The sequence below is a fragment of the Mustela erminea genome, chromosome 12 (assembly GCF_009829155.1).
Source record: "Mustela erminea isolate mMusErm1 chromosome 12, mMusErm1.Pri, whole genome shotgun sequence".
NCBI lineage: Eukaryota > Metazoa > Chordata > Mammalia > Carnivora > Mustelidae > Mustela > Mustela erminea.
This window is the reverse complement of record NC_045625.1, coordinates 23,540,730-23,558,359: the sequence shown is the minus strand read 5'-3', so window position 1 is coordinate 23,558,359 and position 17,630 is coordinate 23,540,730. Positions and strand designations below refer to the sequence as shown.

Here is a 17,630-nt window from a genome sequence, read left to right as displayed (position 1 = left end):
CCAGTGCACACCCTTGTGCTTCTGAAACCTTCCAGAGAGATGTAAAGGACCAAGGAATGAAGCAAGACGACTGTCCCAATGGGAGTAGACAGTAAGTGATGGGGTTATAGCAGGGATCAGCAAACAACAGCCTATGTCTACATTTACAAATAAAGTTTAAATGGGGGCATGTGGGCAGCTCAGTTGCTTAAGCATCTGCTTTTGGCTCAGGTCACAATACTGGGGTCTTGAGATCGAGCCCCACATGGGGCTCCCTGCTCAGCGAGGAGTCTGCTTCTCCCTCTCCCTCTGCCACTCCCCCTGCTTGTGCGCATGCTCTATCAAATAAATAAACTGAATCTAAAAAAAACAACAAAGTTTTATTGGAACACAGAGATGCTCATTCCTTTATGTGTTGTCTACAATTGCTTTCACACTACAATAGTAGAGGTGAGTAACCGCAAGAGAGGCTAAGTGGCCTGTGAAGCTGAAAATAACTCCTATCCAGCCCTTCACAGAACAAGTTTGTCGACCCCTAGGTTAGAGGAAAAATACCCACTCACAACTCCACAGATTGATTTTTTTTTTTACTGACATATATATATCTAAGACCTAAGACTCTAACTTGGATACCTTCTCCCTTGACTTACACTCCTCTATTAGGCTTCTTCTGAAAAAGTTAGTGGGATTAGCCAGGCCCAGTGCACTTCCCCATCCAAAGATATGCTGGTTACTTCTATCATCAAAACAGATGCCCAGGAATTCCACCAGGGATCTTGGACTCTTCCAGTACCATACCTGCTCCTACCAATTTCACCTCCTCCCAAGACTGGGAGGTTCCCTCCCTGCCACTGACTCCCAGTCCATGGGTCTGGCCTATCCTGAGCTCAAGCTCCTTGTATCTTCGTACTCCACATGGTGATCCCATTGGGCCCGTAAACAAAACCCAGAACAGAACTCACCACCTCTCGCTTACAGCCCAGCACTTCCCCACTTTCCCTCTTAGTTGCTGCCATCTTTATTCCCATCACCTGACTTCTGACAAGAGTCCCACTAAACTCTTTCTTCCTCACCTTACATACTCAAGCCCATTTATTTCACTTTCTAAACTGCTATTTCTCAAACTGGCTAGAATGGCAGGGGAACCATGCATAAATAGTGGAAAGACATTTCTCAGATAATTCCAAAAATGTATGCCCCTTTCTGAGAACAAAGTTTTTCCTGAATTCACTCCTCCGTTTAGCCCCACACCCAACTTATCTGGATTCCTGTACCTCTCCTATCTGATCACCCTTCCTCCACAGGAAGGGGGTCTTGAGATCGAGCCCCTCCACTAATCAACCAATCTTGCATCATCAAAACCTTTAATGGCTGATCATCTGTATATCCAAATTCCCTACCAAACTTAATCAAAATCTATCCTGTTTACTTCAAGCCACACTCATGTCCTGCCAGCAGCAATACAGAAGTACTCCCAGTTGCCTCAACAAGCCGTGACTCACCGAGGAAGCATATGTGCCTTGAAATGGACTAACCCATTGCTTAGACCACTCCTCTCCACCCTCAACTCTCACCAACCCAACACGACTTCGGCCCGGCCAAGACTCAGTTCACTCCAGCCTCGTCTGGGAGGTCTTCCCTCCCCACTGCTCCCTCCCTCCCCTCATGCTACCCTAATACCTGCACATCACGCTATTATGGGACTCCTCAAAGGAAGACCTGAATTATCCACAGCACCAAACACACTGCAGTGTTCATAGCACCTACTCAAAAATCATTTCTGAGTAAACTGTTTTTGAATGAATAAATGAGTAACAATTTTGTAAATGATTTCTCCGAGTTGGCAGAACAAGAAGGCATGAGGTCAGGAATCAACAAAAGTAAAATCACTTCTCCCCTCATCCCTTTCTCCAATCAGGCCATCTATCCGGTGTCCTCATGTTGGTCAGGGCTTCTCACATACGATAAACCCCTGCCCCCTTCTCCCCTTTCAATAGTACCACAGATTCAAGGCCCAAATCACCCCAGCTACATATAAGCAAGATAACAATCTGATGGTTCCCAAGAAAATGTAGAGTCAGGTCTAATCAGCAAGAACTAAAAATCAGCCTTCTATCTAACTTCTCTTGTTTTCGCCCCAAAACTGTACCCCAGAAATGTTCTCTTTATTTTAGCTAGCACAGTTCCTTTCCTTTAAGTCCCAGCCTAAGCCTGTCCTGAGCACCGGGCAACAACTATGCAGGCACCATTAAGCAGATTTCTGTTCCCCAGGTAACTGGCAAAGTGAACTCTCAGACTCAGAGAGGCACCAGCCTCTTACAGTCTGGAATAGGCTAAAGGAATGGGCTTCTCACACATTTAACACACGAGGCCTCATGTTTCATAATTTGGGGGATTTACGATGTGGCTATTAATGTATAAGAAAATGGGGGCGCCTGGGTGGCTCAGTAGGTTAAGCCTCTGCCTTCGGCTCAGGTCATGATCCCAGGGTCCTGGGATGGAGCCCCTCATCGGGCTCTCTGCTTAGCAGGGAGCCTGCTTCCTCCTCTCTCTCTCTGCCTGCCTCTCTGCCTACTGTAATCTCTGTCAAATAAAATAATAAATTAAAAAAATCTTTAAAAAAAAAAATGTACAAGAAAATGATCAAACCTGAGAGGAACTTCAGATCACAAAATGTTTCGAACAAAGTTATACTCACTTTCACCAAAATCATCCTGGTGGATCTGCTGTTCCATGATTGGTTCAAAATCTTTTGTCATCATAATTAGGGTCTGTTGACCTTGGATAGGCACAAACAAGAACAATTTTGTTTTCATGTAACAAATTCGGCATTTTGTAAGTAACTACAACACTGGAAGTTACAGAACTGGAGTGGAGGAGTTTAGAGTCAGAATAGGGAAGATATAATTCATTCTAAATATTTTGACTCTCACTTGAAAAAAGAAAAAAAAAGGGGCACCTGGATGGTTCAGTGGGTTAAAACCTCTGCCTTCGGCTCAGGTCATGATCCCAGGGTCCTGGGATCGAGCCCCGCACTGGGCTCTCTGCTTGGCAGGGAGCCTGCTTACGTTCCTCTCTCTGCCTGCCTTTCTGCCTACTTGTGGTCTCTGTCTGTCAAATAAATAAATAAAATCTTAAAAAAAAAAAGAAAGAAAGAAAAAAGAAAAAAAAAATCTTTGATCAGCTAAGTTAGTTGGTGCTTATTCTCAGCCATTTATGTATGGAGAGCTAACATAAAAGTCTACCTAGGCTTCCTCTACTAACTTCAACACTTCACCAAGGTATCTCTTCCAACACACACCTCATCGGGGGGGACCCAGCTTACAGAAACTCATCTGGAATGAAAAGACTTAAAGGAAAAACAGTAATTTTTAAGAGCTCATGAGAGCTCCTAAAAGAGCTGTAAAAGCAGTCTTTAGAATAGGTTTATAGTGACTCTTCCTCTTGGGTAGGTTAAATATTTTTAACATTTTTTACTACATTTTTAACTACAACTGTGGAGCTTGTAGATTCTCCAACTTCTACAGCTTCGTTTCCCATTTCCAGAAACTGAAAAAGTAATATGAAATAACTTCTTAAAACAATGTATTAAGAGGTGAAACTTAAGTCAAAAAGAACACATTCTCTCTAGATTACAATGCTGGTATTACTGTTCCAAGTTTTTTTTTTAACAAACCCTGCAAAGCATAAGCCTCTAAGATATTAGGAGTCATGTTTTATAAAAGTCACAGTGAGAGACAGTGACAAGCCTACCTGTAGCAAGAAGCACCAGCTCTTGGTCAGGACTCCAACTCATGACAGAGATACCACTGGCCACACTCCCAACACATTCCAGCTGCATCAGCAGACAAAAGAGAGTTTTTGAAATACAGCCAAAGCCATGCCAACAACTTTTTGTAAAGAAATACATCACGGAAAGGCTCTAATTTGCAAAATGCTTAAATGTAATACTTAAGCATTAGCTCCAATTTTTTTAAGCTTCTACAGAAAACACACAACTTGTGTGAGGATGCGCGAGAGTTCCTCCTCACTGGACTGCTCCACTTACCTGGCACGTGCTGAGATTGCAGAGTATGACATCTCCGGAGGCTGTGGCCACGCACACAGACTCCTGATCCAGCAAGTCCTGAACACCAACAATGCAGCCACTTCCATCGTCTGGAAGAAAGCCTTCAGCCACTAAAGAAATTTCATTTTTCACCTTTCACCAAAACGAATACATAAGTAAATTAGGCCAGTCTATTTGCAAGAACAACATTTTCAAAAAAAAAAATTAATGCTTCCTTCCTAATATAAAAGCTTTCAATTTTTTTCTAGATTAAAATCCAAACTTCATTTCAGAAATAGCGCAACACTACTATCTTTAATAAAAAAAAAAAAAATAGCTCATCAGACCTTTTTGCTAAGTAAGCACTAAACAAAAGCAAGAAGCATGGTCTCAAAAAAAAAAAAAAAAAGCCCAATAAAACATGAAGTTAAAAACTATGGTTTTCTGGGGCACCTGGGTGGCTCAGTGGGTTAAAGTCTCTGCCTTCGGCTCAGGTCATGGTTTCAGGGTCCTGGGATCGAGCCCCAAATCGGGCTCTCTGCTCAGCAGGGAGCCTACTTCCTCCTCTCTCTCTCTCTGCCTGCCTCTCAGCCTACTTGTGATCTCTATCAAATAAATTTTAAAAATCTTTAAAAAAAACCAAAAAACTATGGTTTTCTAAAATTTCTGTAGTATGGGATAAAAGAATTAAGGATGTAAGCACCTAAAATACATTAGTAGCAAAATATATAATTAAAGAAGATCTCAGAATCAACTCAAAGATTTTTAAAGTATGTCTATAGATATATACACACATGTACATATATATGCATATATGCATACATGTAAATGTAAGCATATACACACACATATATACATACACTACACACTCAGAATCCAGCAGTGAAGATTCTGATTTAGTTGGCACAGGATGGAGGGTGAAACACAATTTTAAAAATCTCTACAATTTTCATCAACCGGAGAAAGACAACTATCATATGATCTCCCTGATATGAGAAAGTGGAGATGCAACATGGGGGGTTAAGAGGGTAGGAGAAGAATAAATGAAACAAGATGGGACTGGGAGGGAGACAAATCATAAGTGACTCTTAATCTCACAAAACAAACTGAGGGTTGCTGGGGGGAGGGGGTGTGGGAGAGGAGGGTGGGGTTATGGACATTGGGGAGGGTATGTGCTATGGTGAGTGCTGTGAAGTGTGTAAACCTGGCGATTCACAGACCTGTACCCCTGGGGATAAAAATACATTATATGTTTATAAAAAATAAAAAATAAAAAAATAAAAATAAATTCAAAAGAAGAACAGAACCTAAAGGCAAGCCAATGTTCAATACAAGGTTCAATACAAAAAAAAAAAAAAGACAAGCCAATGGTCAATACAAAACGAACAAATTTTTAGTACTTATTGTAATCAATTTACCTAGTGATGCTTTTTTTTTTTTTTTAAAGATTTTATTTATTTATTTGACAGAGAGAGATGACAAGCAGGCAGAGAGGCAGGCAGAGAGAGAGGAGGAAGCAGGCTCCCTGCTGAGCTGAAGACAGTGGCTTAACCCACTGAGCCACCCAGGTGTCCCTACCTAGTGATGCTTTAACTATATACTTGTGCAATATTCTGAAGTCAAGTCAATATTTTTGATAAATAATACTCGGTAAGGTTAAATCAGTCAATATCCTACTACGAACATTTTCTTGATTTTTTTCATTTTTGTTTTTGTTTTGGTATATACTGAAAAGAATCCTAAACATAATGGTCAGAGACTGGAATTCAAGAATGTATCAGGCATCTTCCAACTGTGTAAATTTGGCTATCACGTAACATCTCTGAATCTCTCAATGTTGAGCAAGTACAAAACTTTGTTGTTACACATTCACACTTCTTCACAGGATTACTGTGATGGACTGGTATCATTTTGGAACTTTGTGTAAAATTTTATAAAGAGAATTGTATTAGTTTGGTGATCTGGAATCTTTGGTTTTGGCACAGGCACCTGTAATTGCTAATGGCAAACCATAGTAAAAATAAAATTTTTAAAAAGTTTTAAAATAATAAAGGAATAGAAAACAAAACAAAACAAAAAAAACCTCTACAATTTTCATTTGCTCTCCCTGTTGAGATTCACTGTTACTTACATGATGGAAAAGTAAAAAGCAGGGCACCCAAACAAAATACAAAGTCAGGATCTTGTCAACTTACATTTCAAACAGAAGCAGAGTTAAAGGTAGGTTACTATTTAAGTAATATCTAATATGACACCAATATAAAGCAAAGGGAATGTTCGTTCAGGAGAATATGAATTCAGTAAGATTTAAACTAAAGACTATCTAGGGGAAGGTTTGGAAAAAGTTAAGTTGAGGGTCCTGCAAGCGTTAGCATTCTCCATCACTAACTTACTTCTCTTGTGACAGGGTCTACTTCTATCAGTCCAATGTCTGAGCCAATGAGCACCGTCCTCTGTTCAGTTCGGAGAGAGAAGCACTGAGGTTTCCCCGGAGCCTGAATATCCCTGAACTCCAGGGTCCGAAATAACTTTAGATTTCTCATGATGAAGCAATTCCTGAAAGAAAAGAACAAATACCTCTTGATGAAGGATTACTGAGAGAAAGGAAAAGCTTACTAGTGATAGATGACACTCAGAGAAGCAAAATGGTTCAGGGGCAGGGATGTGGTAGTGAGAATAGCCAAGGAAAAAAAGAAACAGACCTAATCTGAACCCACAAAGGGATGCGTGCTAGCAACCTCACCAACTCAGGGTGTTCATCTATGCTCTACAAACTGAGGCTCTGAAATCTACTTTACGTTCCTACTTTATGGGAGAGGAAAGATCCTCAACTTCACAATTTTTTCTTCAAAAAGATTTAACATCAGTTATTTCTCAGCAAAGTTGAAAAGATCCAATAAATAGGATAACATTTCACTTTTGCATGTAAAAATATCTTTATAACCTGATTTATAAATCATAATATATATGTATACATACATATATGTATCTATACTGTCAGTTAAAGAAAATCTAGAATAAAATGGCTTTAATATCACCAGATAAATTCATAAACTGGCTTTATATGTTCATTTAAAATATACTGCTGAGGGGCGCCTGGGTGGCTCAGTGGGTTAAAGCCTCTGCCTTTGGCTCAGGTCATGATCCCAGGGTCCTGGGATCAAGCCCTGCATCGGGCTCGCTCAGCTGGGAGCCTGCTCCCTCCTCTCTCTCTTTCTGCCTCTCTGCCTGCTTTTGATCTCTATCTGTCAAATGAATAAATAAGATCTTTTTAAAAAAGAAAATTAAATAAAAAATAATGCTGAAATTAAAGACAGAAATGAAAGTATTTATTATTCTCAGGGAGAAAATAAAGACACTATGAAATTATAGCAGTTTACTTCAAAATGACGACCAACATCTAAAAAGCCTGATCACTTGATAAAACTACTTCACATAATTCTGCTTTCCTGGCCTAGTTTTTGCCAGTATAATAGAAAAGGTGAAAAAGGATGATAAATAGGAAACCTACTTTGGTCTGGCCAAATCAGACTTGCTTTAATGCACAATGTTAGCTAAGAGGAAAAAAAAAAACTAATGTCAACACGCTGGGTATTTGCACTCAGATCCCTTTAAAGTTTATAATTATTAGTCCCTAACTTACGGTAGGAGTGGCAAATATATAGAACAGAATGGCCCTATTATTACCTTCATCCAAGGTGAATTCTCTCATCTTGCATTTCATACATATGACGGTGTAAGAATATAATGAGTTAATCCTTATCCTACCACTGCACATAATTTTAAGTGTAATATAAAATAAGTACATCTAATGTACGTTAAGAGGAAGGCAAGATGATACATGGTGGGAATAAAGAAGAAAATCAAGACCAACAATGGTTTTGTAAGCTTTGGTGACACTCACATTCAAGAACTTCTGGAAACTGTCTGAACTGTATTACACCATGCAGGTTTTTAATTTAGACCTAATTCTATGTAGAAAACTTGGGTTTTTAAAGAAATTTAAAATCACCTTTCATCTTTAAATATACACATGACCAGTGACACAGATCTGAAAGGATAGGTAGATTCACGATGAGAGACTGACTGCTGGTTAGACATGAATAAGCAAGTAACAAAAGAGCAAGAAAAGAGAACAGACAGGCAACTGGGATCCAATGTGTAGAGTCTCCTGTCTTCATGCTAGTTTATCTATTAATAACCACGCTATTACTGTTCCCATTATCAGATCATCAAAATGTCTTCATACCCCTTGCTGTGAACTTGGATTCCATTTACCAACAATCTGTGGAGCCCTGAGGTACAAGGGCCCCATGGTAAGAATTTGGAGGATAAAGACAGAAGGAGCTGAGGACTTTCTTTTTCCTGTTATCTTGCTGTACGTGTCACTGTCATTCCAGCAATGGGCCTCCATTCTTGAAGGGGTCTGTGGTCCCCGTTCCTAGTACTCCCAGGACAAAGCTCATCAACCTCACCCCCAACAGATAGGAGCACTAACCAGGCAGTCTTTCTCCAGACACTGAAATCCAGAACGCGGGATTCCTCCTCTGAATTCCACAGTCATCAACACCAGAAGTCTGAGTCCCAGACTTAATAGTGCCTCTCCTTCAAGATTAGGTCATGATAACTCCATCTTCCCTTGTTTCAAATCCCAAACCTTAAGCTAAGTGCTGTAGCTACTTCCATCAGTTTACCCTTGACACTACTTCACTGCTCCCTTTCTTTTAGTTCTCTAAGAGCAACTTAACTAATTCTTCATATAAAATTCTGTTGAAATTTTGTGTGATTCCTACTTTCCTGATTGGACCCTGACTAACCGAAACAGCAAACAACTGGAGTTCTCAAGTCACAGAGCCCCCAAAATCACTAACAAAGGCGAGCTCATCATTCATTCCCCCTTCCCAACCCTTCTAAGCTCAAAAGGAACTTCTCTAACTTTTCACACCTACATCCTTATTCCCTTATCTTTTCAGCAGTGTCCTTACTCCTTTTCAAGTCTAGGGAATTCGTATCCTCCACCCTCCCCCAGGACATTATTAGTACCCTTTCTTTTCATTCTGCAATGCCCAACTCTCTCACCTTCCATTACTCTATTCCCAGCCCCTAACTGTGCCATAGATCTCTTCATAACACAGATCAAGTCTGTATCCTCTCTCAAATTTCTGGCAACTCCTCCACCCTGCTCCTCTGTTCTCTCACCTCTTGGCCAATTATCATGCCCACGACTACAGGTACAGCTCACAGATATACTGATTAGATCTACATGTCTAGCCCCAACCCTTCCCAAAGTGAACAATAAACCCACATTCTCAACCTCCTATTGTTATCTCAAAGGTGTCTCACCAGCACATCAAATACCACTTGGAAAACGAAGTACTGCTATTCTCTATTCATTTGAGTTTCTATTTGAGGACATGGCATTTCTTCTACTCTTCCTGCCCCCCAAGATGCAAACGGTCTTTCCCTTCTTTTTGCTCACATTTCATATTAAACTACTCATTTACTGGTTAGTTCCCTGGTTGTCAATATGCATTTTCAATCCTTTGCAACGTCTCATCGATCCTACGACCCGGTTTGTAGGCCACATGAAACATCTACGGAGCACTTGGTGAGTGCTAGGATCTGAAGACAAGTCACTGCCTACATGGAGGTCTCCTACACCGAGAGAGGGCCATAGAGATGGAGAAGCAAAGCAGGCATCTCCACGAAAAAAAGTCGTAGACGCGAGCAGCAGCGCGGAACTCTCATCCAACCCACTAACAGCAGCCGCCCATTAACTGGTTCCGCGGTACTGTCCACTCCTGCAAAGAATTCAGAGGCTGGGTAAATGTGCAGCCAGGGGAGCAACACGTCGTCCCCTGCATGCAGCGCAGAGCCCCCGGAGGGAGCAGTTGGCATGTCTGCAGAAAGAGAACTTAAGGTTCAAGGGCAGAAGCGGTCACGCCGCACTCCACTCCGGGGCCTCTTCCAGCAGGCAGAGGCTGCACGTTCAAGGGTCCCCTTAGGACATTCCGAGCATACGCCCGATTCCGTGCCCTCCACCCCGAGGGAGTCGTTCGAACGCTCACCTGCGACGAGCTTCGAGGACCCGCAGATCCCGGTGCGTCCACCCTCGCCTCACCCGCCACGCAGAGCGGGCCTTCCAGAGCCTGCGCGAGGCTGCACACACGCCTCTCTCCGTCCGCGACTCTCCAGCTTTTAGGACACGCACGGGGCCACCCTGTAGCTCGACCACGGGGAGTAGTGGCCGAAGCTGGGCTGAGGGGTAGTCCGCGAGACCGTTCAGATCCCGGGAACCAGGTGGAACACGCTCCCAGCGGCGCGGGAGTGACGTCACGAGGCGCAGGGGGCGTGGCCGGCCTTCTCCAGAGCCCCGGCAAGTTAAAGGTGGGGAGCGGCGTGGCCGCTCCGCTCCTGTCCCTCCAGTCTCCCGCCAAGCCTATAGTATTCGATAACCAGCAATGACGTCGGACTCCGAAACCCAGTGCTAAGCAGCTCCGGTGGCGTAGTCCACGGGACAAGGAGCAGCGCGCGTGCGCACTCCGCGGGCCGCGCGCCGGAAGTGCGCCTTCCTCCCGGGCCTGCTCGGAGGAAGTGCTCGGGTACCATAGGGCGGTGTAGGGGCATCCGCGGTCGCCATGGCCACCGAGCCCGCGGCCGCGGAAGCTACTGTGCCGTCGCTCGTGGATCGTTACTTCACTCGCTGGTACAAAGCCGGTAAGTGGAGAATGATGTCGGCTTCTGCTCGGCCGCGTTGACCTGATGCTGTAGGGACAGCGATGACAGATCATGAGTCACGCGCGTTTTCCCGGCGCTTCCTCCACTTGTCAGAAGGAATTGGCTGCCTCTGTTCCCTTCTAGGCGGAGGCAATGGCAGTTGCAAAGCCGTGGAGGCCTGCAGTACAGCCGGGTGCACTCAGGGGCTGGCGTCGCAGTGCGAGTTCAAGGGTGGGTCGCTTGCGGGAAGATAGTCTAAGGCGAGGCACCACCCCCAGGAAGGAGGATTGCAATCGCCCTGAGTGCCTGCAAGGATTTGACGGTTTCAGTCCTCGAAATTGTGCTAGAGGCAGAGACGGAGAGGAAAACTGGGTTAGAATGGAGGCATTTAGAAAGCAGAATTTAACAGTATGGATAGAATCGTATACTTGTCACTTGGAAGTAGAAAACCGTGTTGTCCTGCTTTGTGTACCCAGTAAATATCAGTGGTGGGAGCATCGTTGAGGACCCTTCTTTAACCCCTACTTGCCCCCTCTCATTCAGGGGTAATAGGTGTACTTATCTTTTAAAATATTTTGGCACACAATGTTTTAGCCAAATTTAGGGTGACTAGCCGTCCGGGTTTGTTGAAAACTGAGGTATTTCCTAGAATCTGAGACTTTCAGAGCCAACATCAAGACAGTCCTGGGTCAACCGGAAGAGTTGGTCACTCTAAAATTGACCCACAAAACATATGCTGCTGTATTATATAAAGAATGCATTGCTAATGGCACTTTTTCTAATAGAAATAGTGAGTGTACTCATTTTTTTAAAGTGAGGATGAAGCAAGATAGAGCAAAGAATAAATAATCATCTAATATTGAATGACGGATTCCATCTGGGCCAGATCTCTTTAAATACCTTACAAAAAAGGAAGCCTTTATATATATATTTTTTATGTATATGTTTTTAAGTAATGAAAGAATACCAATGATTAGCGTGTGTTCAGTCTCCATAATTATCTCTACAAACCAAAGAAAATACCACACAGTCGCAGTAAATATTGACCCAACAACCAACAGACTCGTTCATTCATTCTAGATGTCAAAGGCAAACCCTGTGAGGACCACTGTATACTACAGCACTCCAACCGGTAAGCAAATTGGGAATTAAAAAATTTTTTTTTAAATTTCTGGTTTCATAGCCTGCTATTGTCTTGGATTAAACAAATACATACTAAATGACTATCTTCCATTGTGTTGAAATGGCATTTATTACAGGAGTTTGGCTGACAAAAGTGAGTCTTTCAGTGCAACAAACTTGATTACCCAAACATCCAAATGGAGAACCACACCGTCAGTCAGCCCCTAGCAGAAGTAACCAGCCTGTGCCTAACCACGGAGAATTGCCAGGGATCACAGAAGGGAGTAGGGTAGAGGCACAGGTAGTATCCCAGACATACAGGGATGCCTTACTTCTCTCTCTTCTACCTCAGTTCTGCGTAAAGACTTCTAGTGCTCTTCCTTTTTCTGGGAAGGATATTCAGTCTCATTTTCTCTTTTATTATTGCATTCCCTTCTGCAGTTAAGCTCCAGCAGTAGCCAGAGGAAAATGCAGCAAAATGATAGTTTAACTAAACATTTAAATGTCAGTTCATGTATTCTCGTACCAGTAGGAGTCCTGTGTGGTATGCGGAAGAATTGTACCAATAACACAGCCTCACGTTTTTTATCCTTATAGAATATGTGTCATCACATTGGCAGAATCTCATCCAGTTCTTCAAAGTGGAAAGACAATTAAAAGCATCTCCTATCAAATCAGTACCAACTGTAGCCGACTTCAGAACAAGGTCTCTGGGAAATTTAAACGGGTATGTTCCCGTCTTTCTCTACTTAAACCTTCAGTGTCTTAGGAATGATAGATCTAGTCAGTCTTACAATCCAGTGACATATGCTCAGCATACTTCTCTGACAGTTTGATGTGCTGATTTTTTTAAAAAGATCTATTTCTTTTAGAGAGAGACCACAAGCAGGAGGGGCAGAGGGAGAGAGAGAAAAATCTCAGGCAGACTCTGTGCTAAGCGCAGAGCCTGATGGGGCTTGATCTCATCATGACCCTGAGATCACAACCTGACCTGAAACCAAGAATTGGACACTTAACTGACTGTGCCACTCAGGCACCTCTGATGTGATTTTAAGAATACTTTAACCCTGAGGGCCCCTGGGTGACTCAGTAGGTTAAGCATCTGCCTTCGGTTCAGGTCCTGATCCTGGGGTGCTAGGATTGAGTCCCATTTCAGGTTCCAAGCTCAGCAGAGAACCTGCTTCTCCCTCTCCCTGCTGCTCATGTTCTCTCTCTCTCTCAAATAAATAAATAAATAAAATCTTAAAAAGAAAAACCTAAAGAAATTCTTAGACCAAAAAATGAGGTATTTCAGGAGGTTCAGGATTTGTCATCTTTTCAGTTTTGTACCGCCGTTCCTGTCATTCCCGGGGTGGAGGATGAGGAAGGCGAGCTTCTGAAAGGACAACTTTGATACCAATATAACAAGATATTTTGTCTCTTCTATTAAACCAGTATCCTGAGTGCTATAAAATTTAGGTGACCAACTCTTCTTTATCATGTATTTTCAAATGTAAATTAAAAAAAAAAAATACATCCTCAGGTAGTGAAAAAAAAATCCGTCTGAAAAAAATACAATATTTAATCCTTACCATTTTCCATTCTTTAATTGTTGCCAATTTGATACATACCTAGCCACATCCTGTACCTCCACATGGTGCTGCATGGTACAGGATATTATTGCTACGCTCTACAACTTTCAGCAGGATGGACACATTTTATTAGAGGATCACACCAAAGACAGTTCAGTAACATACTGAAGAATCCCCACATACCACTGGATAAGAAGGTTTCAGTGGATGATGTAGGTCCTTCATTTTCTCACGTGATACTAAGAGTTTCTGCTAATTACCCTCACTAATATAGGTGACCCTTGTTTATTCTCCCCTTTGTAGGTTTGAAATTCCCCTAATAATGTACCTTGCAATTAATTTTTCCTTGCTCAGGAAACACATGGACTTAGAAAAGCATGAGCCTTTCTTAAAAGGTAAAGTCTCTAGGAGCACCTGGTTGCCTCAGTCGGTTGAGCATCCATCCCAGTCTTGCTTTTGGCTCAGGTCGTAATCTTAGGGTTGTGAGATCGAGCCCTGCAATGGTCTAGTGCTGAGCATGGAGCCTGCTTGAGATCCTCTCTCTCTCTCTCTCTCTCTCTGTCCTACCCACTCCCTTCCATTCCTCCCCACAAACCCAGCTTCTCTCTCTTTAAAAAAAAAAAAGTCTACAAACTACAAGTATAACAGTGTTTGTGAAGTTCCTGTGATAAATCTTTCTCCAAAATAGTATCACTGTTGTTACTACTGAAAAATAGAGAAGAACCTGCATATGAAACTCACTACAGATAGCTTTTGATTCTCAGCACTGCCAATCATTTATTCTCCCAAGGGAGGTAGAAAAAAAAAGGGTCAAAACACTTCTGCTCTTTTAACGTAGACCCAGTGATACATACACCCTTTGGGACAAATCCCCAGCCCCTCCTCCCAAAAGTGAGGAGTTACACTGAACTATTTTGAAATGAAGTACCCATATGCAGACGACTGAAGCTACTGTGGTAGCATTTGTATGCTGTGTAATGTTTTGAGTACAGAGGGCGCCTGGGTGGCTCAGTCGGTTGAGCATCTGACTCTTGGTTTCAGCTCAGGTCATGATCTCACGGTCTTGGGATCAGGCCCCATGTCTGGCTCTGCGAAGAGCTTGGAGTCTGCTTGTGCTTCTCCTTCCTCGCCTTCTGCTACTCTTCCTACCCCCACCCCACTCACAAGTTCTCTCTCTCTCTCAAATGAATAAATAAAAATGAATAAATAAAATCTTTTTTATAAAAGAGAGGAAAAAATAATATTTTGAGTGGTAAAGAGTTCATAGAGAATAGCATCGTGACCTCAAATACCCATGTTAACTATAGGAAAATTTCCGGGGAAAAAAGTGAGCAACAGACATGCGTGAATCAGTTTCCCGTGGTATTTGTCAGAACCTCACCAATTACGTGGATATAGGGGAGTACATGAAACAGTCATGCCATAGCGTTCAAACAGAGGAGTGTTAAAATGTAGTATTTGCTTCTGGATTATAAGGATAATGGGTAAACTATTCTTGTTTGCTATTTAAAACTTCCTGTATTTTCCTAATTGTCCTCAAAGTGCCTTCTTTTTAATTAGAAAAATACCACTGCTTCAAAAAGTGTTAGTGAGGGCGCCTGGGTGGCTCAGTGGGTTAAGCCGCTGCCTTCGGCTCAGGTCATGATCTCAGGGTCCTGGGATCGAGTCCCGCATCGGGTTCTCTGCTCCGCGGGGAGCCTGCTTCCTCCTCTCTCTCTCTCTGCCTGCCTCTCTGCCTACTGGTGATCTCTCTGTGTCAAACGAATAAATAAAATCTTTAAAAAAAAATAAAAAAAAAAAAAAAAATAAAAAGTGTTAGTGATTGAACCTGATAAAGAAGTTCCTTTATCTAGTAAGTTCTAATATAAAAATATTATGAATCGTAATGAAAGTAAATTTGTATACTATTCTTTCATACTGTCATGTTGAATCTCCTATTACTGCTTATTAATAGATTTTCCTACATTTCTGAAATCTTTATATCTGGCCATATGTAGCTTTCTCATTTAACGTTGATAAAATATATTCTTAATCTTTAATTAAACTACCTGTTATACATCTTAGTCTGCTCTTCCCCCCTGAGCCTTTGATGGTACCTGGCCCATAGTAGGCACTTAACGTAAATGTTTGAATAAGTGGTTTTTCTGTACTTAAGTCATTTTTATTGAAAACACCAGTTCCAGGAACTGGTGTTCTCTTACCACACCAAGGCCTGCCTCTCAAAGGAAAGTGAATATATGCATCACTTAATTACTTCTTCCCTTTCATTATTAGGGGGCACAGTTTCTAACAGAGCTTGCACCTCTGTGTAAGATTTACTGCTCCGATGGAGAAGAATACACCGTTTCTAGGTGAGTTACTTTTTAATCACAATTTAGGAGAAACAAAGGGGTAGTATTTTTCTTAACAACTTTTTTTTTTAATAGCTGTGTTAGAGGACGGTTGATGGAAGTGAATGAAAACATTCTCCATAAGCCATCTATTCTTCAAGAGAAGGTAAAGGAGGCAGAAGAGAGTATGACCCCATGCACGTACTCTTTATCTGACTTGACACTTTTGACAGTACTAAATATTCTACTTCCTCCCCAGCCATCCACCGAAGGCTACATTGCAGTTGTGCTGCCCAAATTTGAAGAAAGTAAAAGCATAACGGAAGGGTTACTGACACAGAAACAGTATGAAGAGGTTCTGGTGAAGCGCACGAATGCCCCGACAGCCACATCATGAGGACTGCCGCGGGGAACGAGTACCACGGCCCGCTTCCCCCTCCCTGCCTCCGCGATCCGTGCGCTAGAAAACCAGCACAAGGGACGCCAGCGTCACGCCCGCGTCACGCCCGCCGTCCGCAGAGAGCCCGGATCGTCCCGCTTCACCTAGTTTCCCCTCTTCGTCTTGCATAACAAGACTTGGTTCCCATTTTGTACTCGCCTCCCAGATCCTCCCTGCCCACATACCCACTCTGTTCTTTCGCTTTTCTAAAACTGGCAAGCAAAGGATGTTTTTGATTAAAAACAAAGCACTTTGAGGAAACTTTGGACAAGGCAGAAAAGTTTTAAGTAGCAAAGTAAAAATAATTTACCCATCATCCTGTAATCTTTTGGTAAATACTACATTTTGACGTGCTTCGGTTTGAATGTTACGGCATGGTTATCATTTTTTGCCTCAATTTTCCCTTAGTTTGAAGTTTAAAAAAAAAAAAAAACAGGTCTTTTTTTACCCAGTCTGCTTCCGAGTGACGCTACCAAAAAGGCCAGTGCCACTTCTGCTGCCCCAGCTCTTGTCCCCTTAGGTCGCAGGGGAGAGGCAGAGGATACTTGCCTGCTCCTTGTGCGGTTCAGATGGCCTTTCTCTCTGAAATGAAGTCCAGGGTAACACTGTGGCTTCTTAAATCAGGGAAACCGGAAAAGGCTTTGAAAACTACAAAGGGCTTTCCCAGCATGGAAGTATTCTGATGCGGTGTAAGGCTGCTAATTACAGCACATACAGTGTAGCCGCTCAGCCTCAACACTCTTGCTATGGGGCAGCCAGCCCAGAAGTTAAGGACAAGTCGCCATCATCCAAAGATATAGATGCCTTTGAATGGAACAAAAACTTTCACCTCATCTAAACTGAAAACTGAACTGATTTATAAGATTGTCTACTCATTTACACTGAATTTCAAATAAAAGGGCTTTTTTAAATTGTTATTTTTTTTCGTAAAGGCTGCAACACGTGTACACTTAAATATCTGTGTAAATAAAGCAGAAGATGTAATTTAATACAGAAGAAATAACTTTACCTGTACATTCCTTTGGTTCTCTATCCTCTTGTGCTGTTGACGTCATAAGGCATTCCTTCCCTTCCCCACTTAAATAAGAGAATATTCTCATTTCAGGTATTTAAAAGTATTTTGTAAATAAAATTTAAAAGTTATTTGTGACTCAAAAAAACTTGTAACATGAATGCCAGTGTGACAGTCCCTTAAGTACACCCACAAGACATAATACAGGCAGTAGCTCCACAGACACCTACACTGATGAGCTGTGAGCTGGTAACAAGCACAAACCAGCACATCCCCATTTTGTGTAGCGTAACGATTCCTGAAGACCTCAAAAAACCAAGATGTTAAAGATACTAAAAGAAATAGAAATACCACATTCTCCCATATTCCTACTGTGTGATTTTAAAGAATATTTTGGTTTCCAGGAATAAAA

At 42.2% G+C, this 17,630-nt stretch overlaps 2 protein-coding genes across 4 annotated transcripts in view; one reads left to right on the top strand and one right to left on the bottom strand.

The window, feature by feature from the left end:
- Positions 1–10,433, bottom strand: part of ELP1 (elongator complex protein 1) — a 60,473-nt gene extending 50,040 nt beyond the window's left edge. The window contains exons 1-6 of one of the 3 annotated variants that reach the window (XM_032307534.1): positions 10,096–10,204; positions 7,539–7,581; positions 6,421–6,583; positions 4,028–4,180; positions 3,733–3,814; positions 2,678–2,758 (exon numbers count right to left, since the gene is read on the bottom strand). In XM_032307534.1, the coding sequence (XP_032163425.1) occupies positions 2,678–2,758; positions 3,733–3,814; positions 4,028–4,180; positions 6,421–6,570 (466 nt within the window). In that variant the 5' untranslated portion in view covers positions 6,571–6,583; positions 7,539–7,581; positions 10,096–10,204. Of the gene's footprint in view, positions 1–2,677; positions 2,759–3,732; positions 3,815–4,027; positions 4,181–6,420; positions 6,584–7,538; positions 7,582–10,095 lie in introns of all 3 variants that reach the window. The other 2 variants (XM_032307536.1, XM_032307535.1) reach the window with 2 other exon arrangements.
- A 162-nt stretch (positions 10,434–10,595) lies between these two features.
- Positions 10,596–17,366, top strand: ABITRAM (actin binding transcription modulator). Its single transcript, XM_032307547.1, has 6 exons — positions 10,596–10,744; positions 11,825–11,876; positions 12,464–12,593; positions 15,712–15,788; positions 15,864–15,933; positions 16,027–17,366. Exons 1-6 carry the CDS (start codon positions 10,666–10,668, stop codon positions 16,162–16,164), a joined length of 546 nt encoding a protein of 181 aa, XP_032163438.1. The 5' UTR covers positions 10,596–10,665; the 3' UTR covers positions 16,165–17,366.
- The last annotated feature ends 264 nt before the right edge of the window (positions 17,367–17,630 follow it).

What these genes read in the sequence shown, in the direction of transcription:
- ABITRAM (XM_032307547.1), top strand. Translation starts at nt 10,666, where the DNA reads ATGGCCACCGAGCCCGCGGCCGCGGAAGCTACTGTGCCGTCGCTCGTG. An exon ending in CACTCGCTGGTACAAAGCCG is followed by an intron (nt 10,745 to 11,824) that starts GTAAGTGGAGAA and finishes CATTCATTCTAG; the next exon opens with ATGTCAAAGGCAAACCCTGT. An exon ending in ATACTACAGCACTCCAACCG is followed by an intron (nt 11,877 to 12,463) that starts GTAAGCAAATTG and finishes TTATCCTTATAG; the next exon opens with AATATGTGTCATCACATTGG.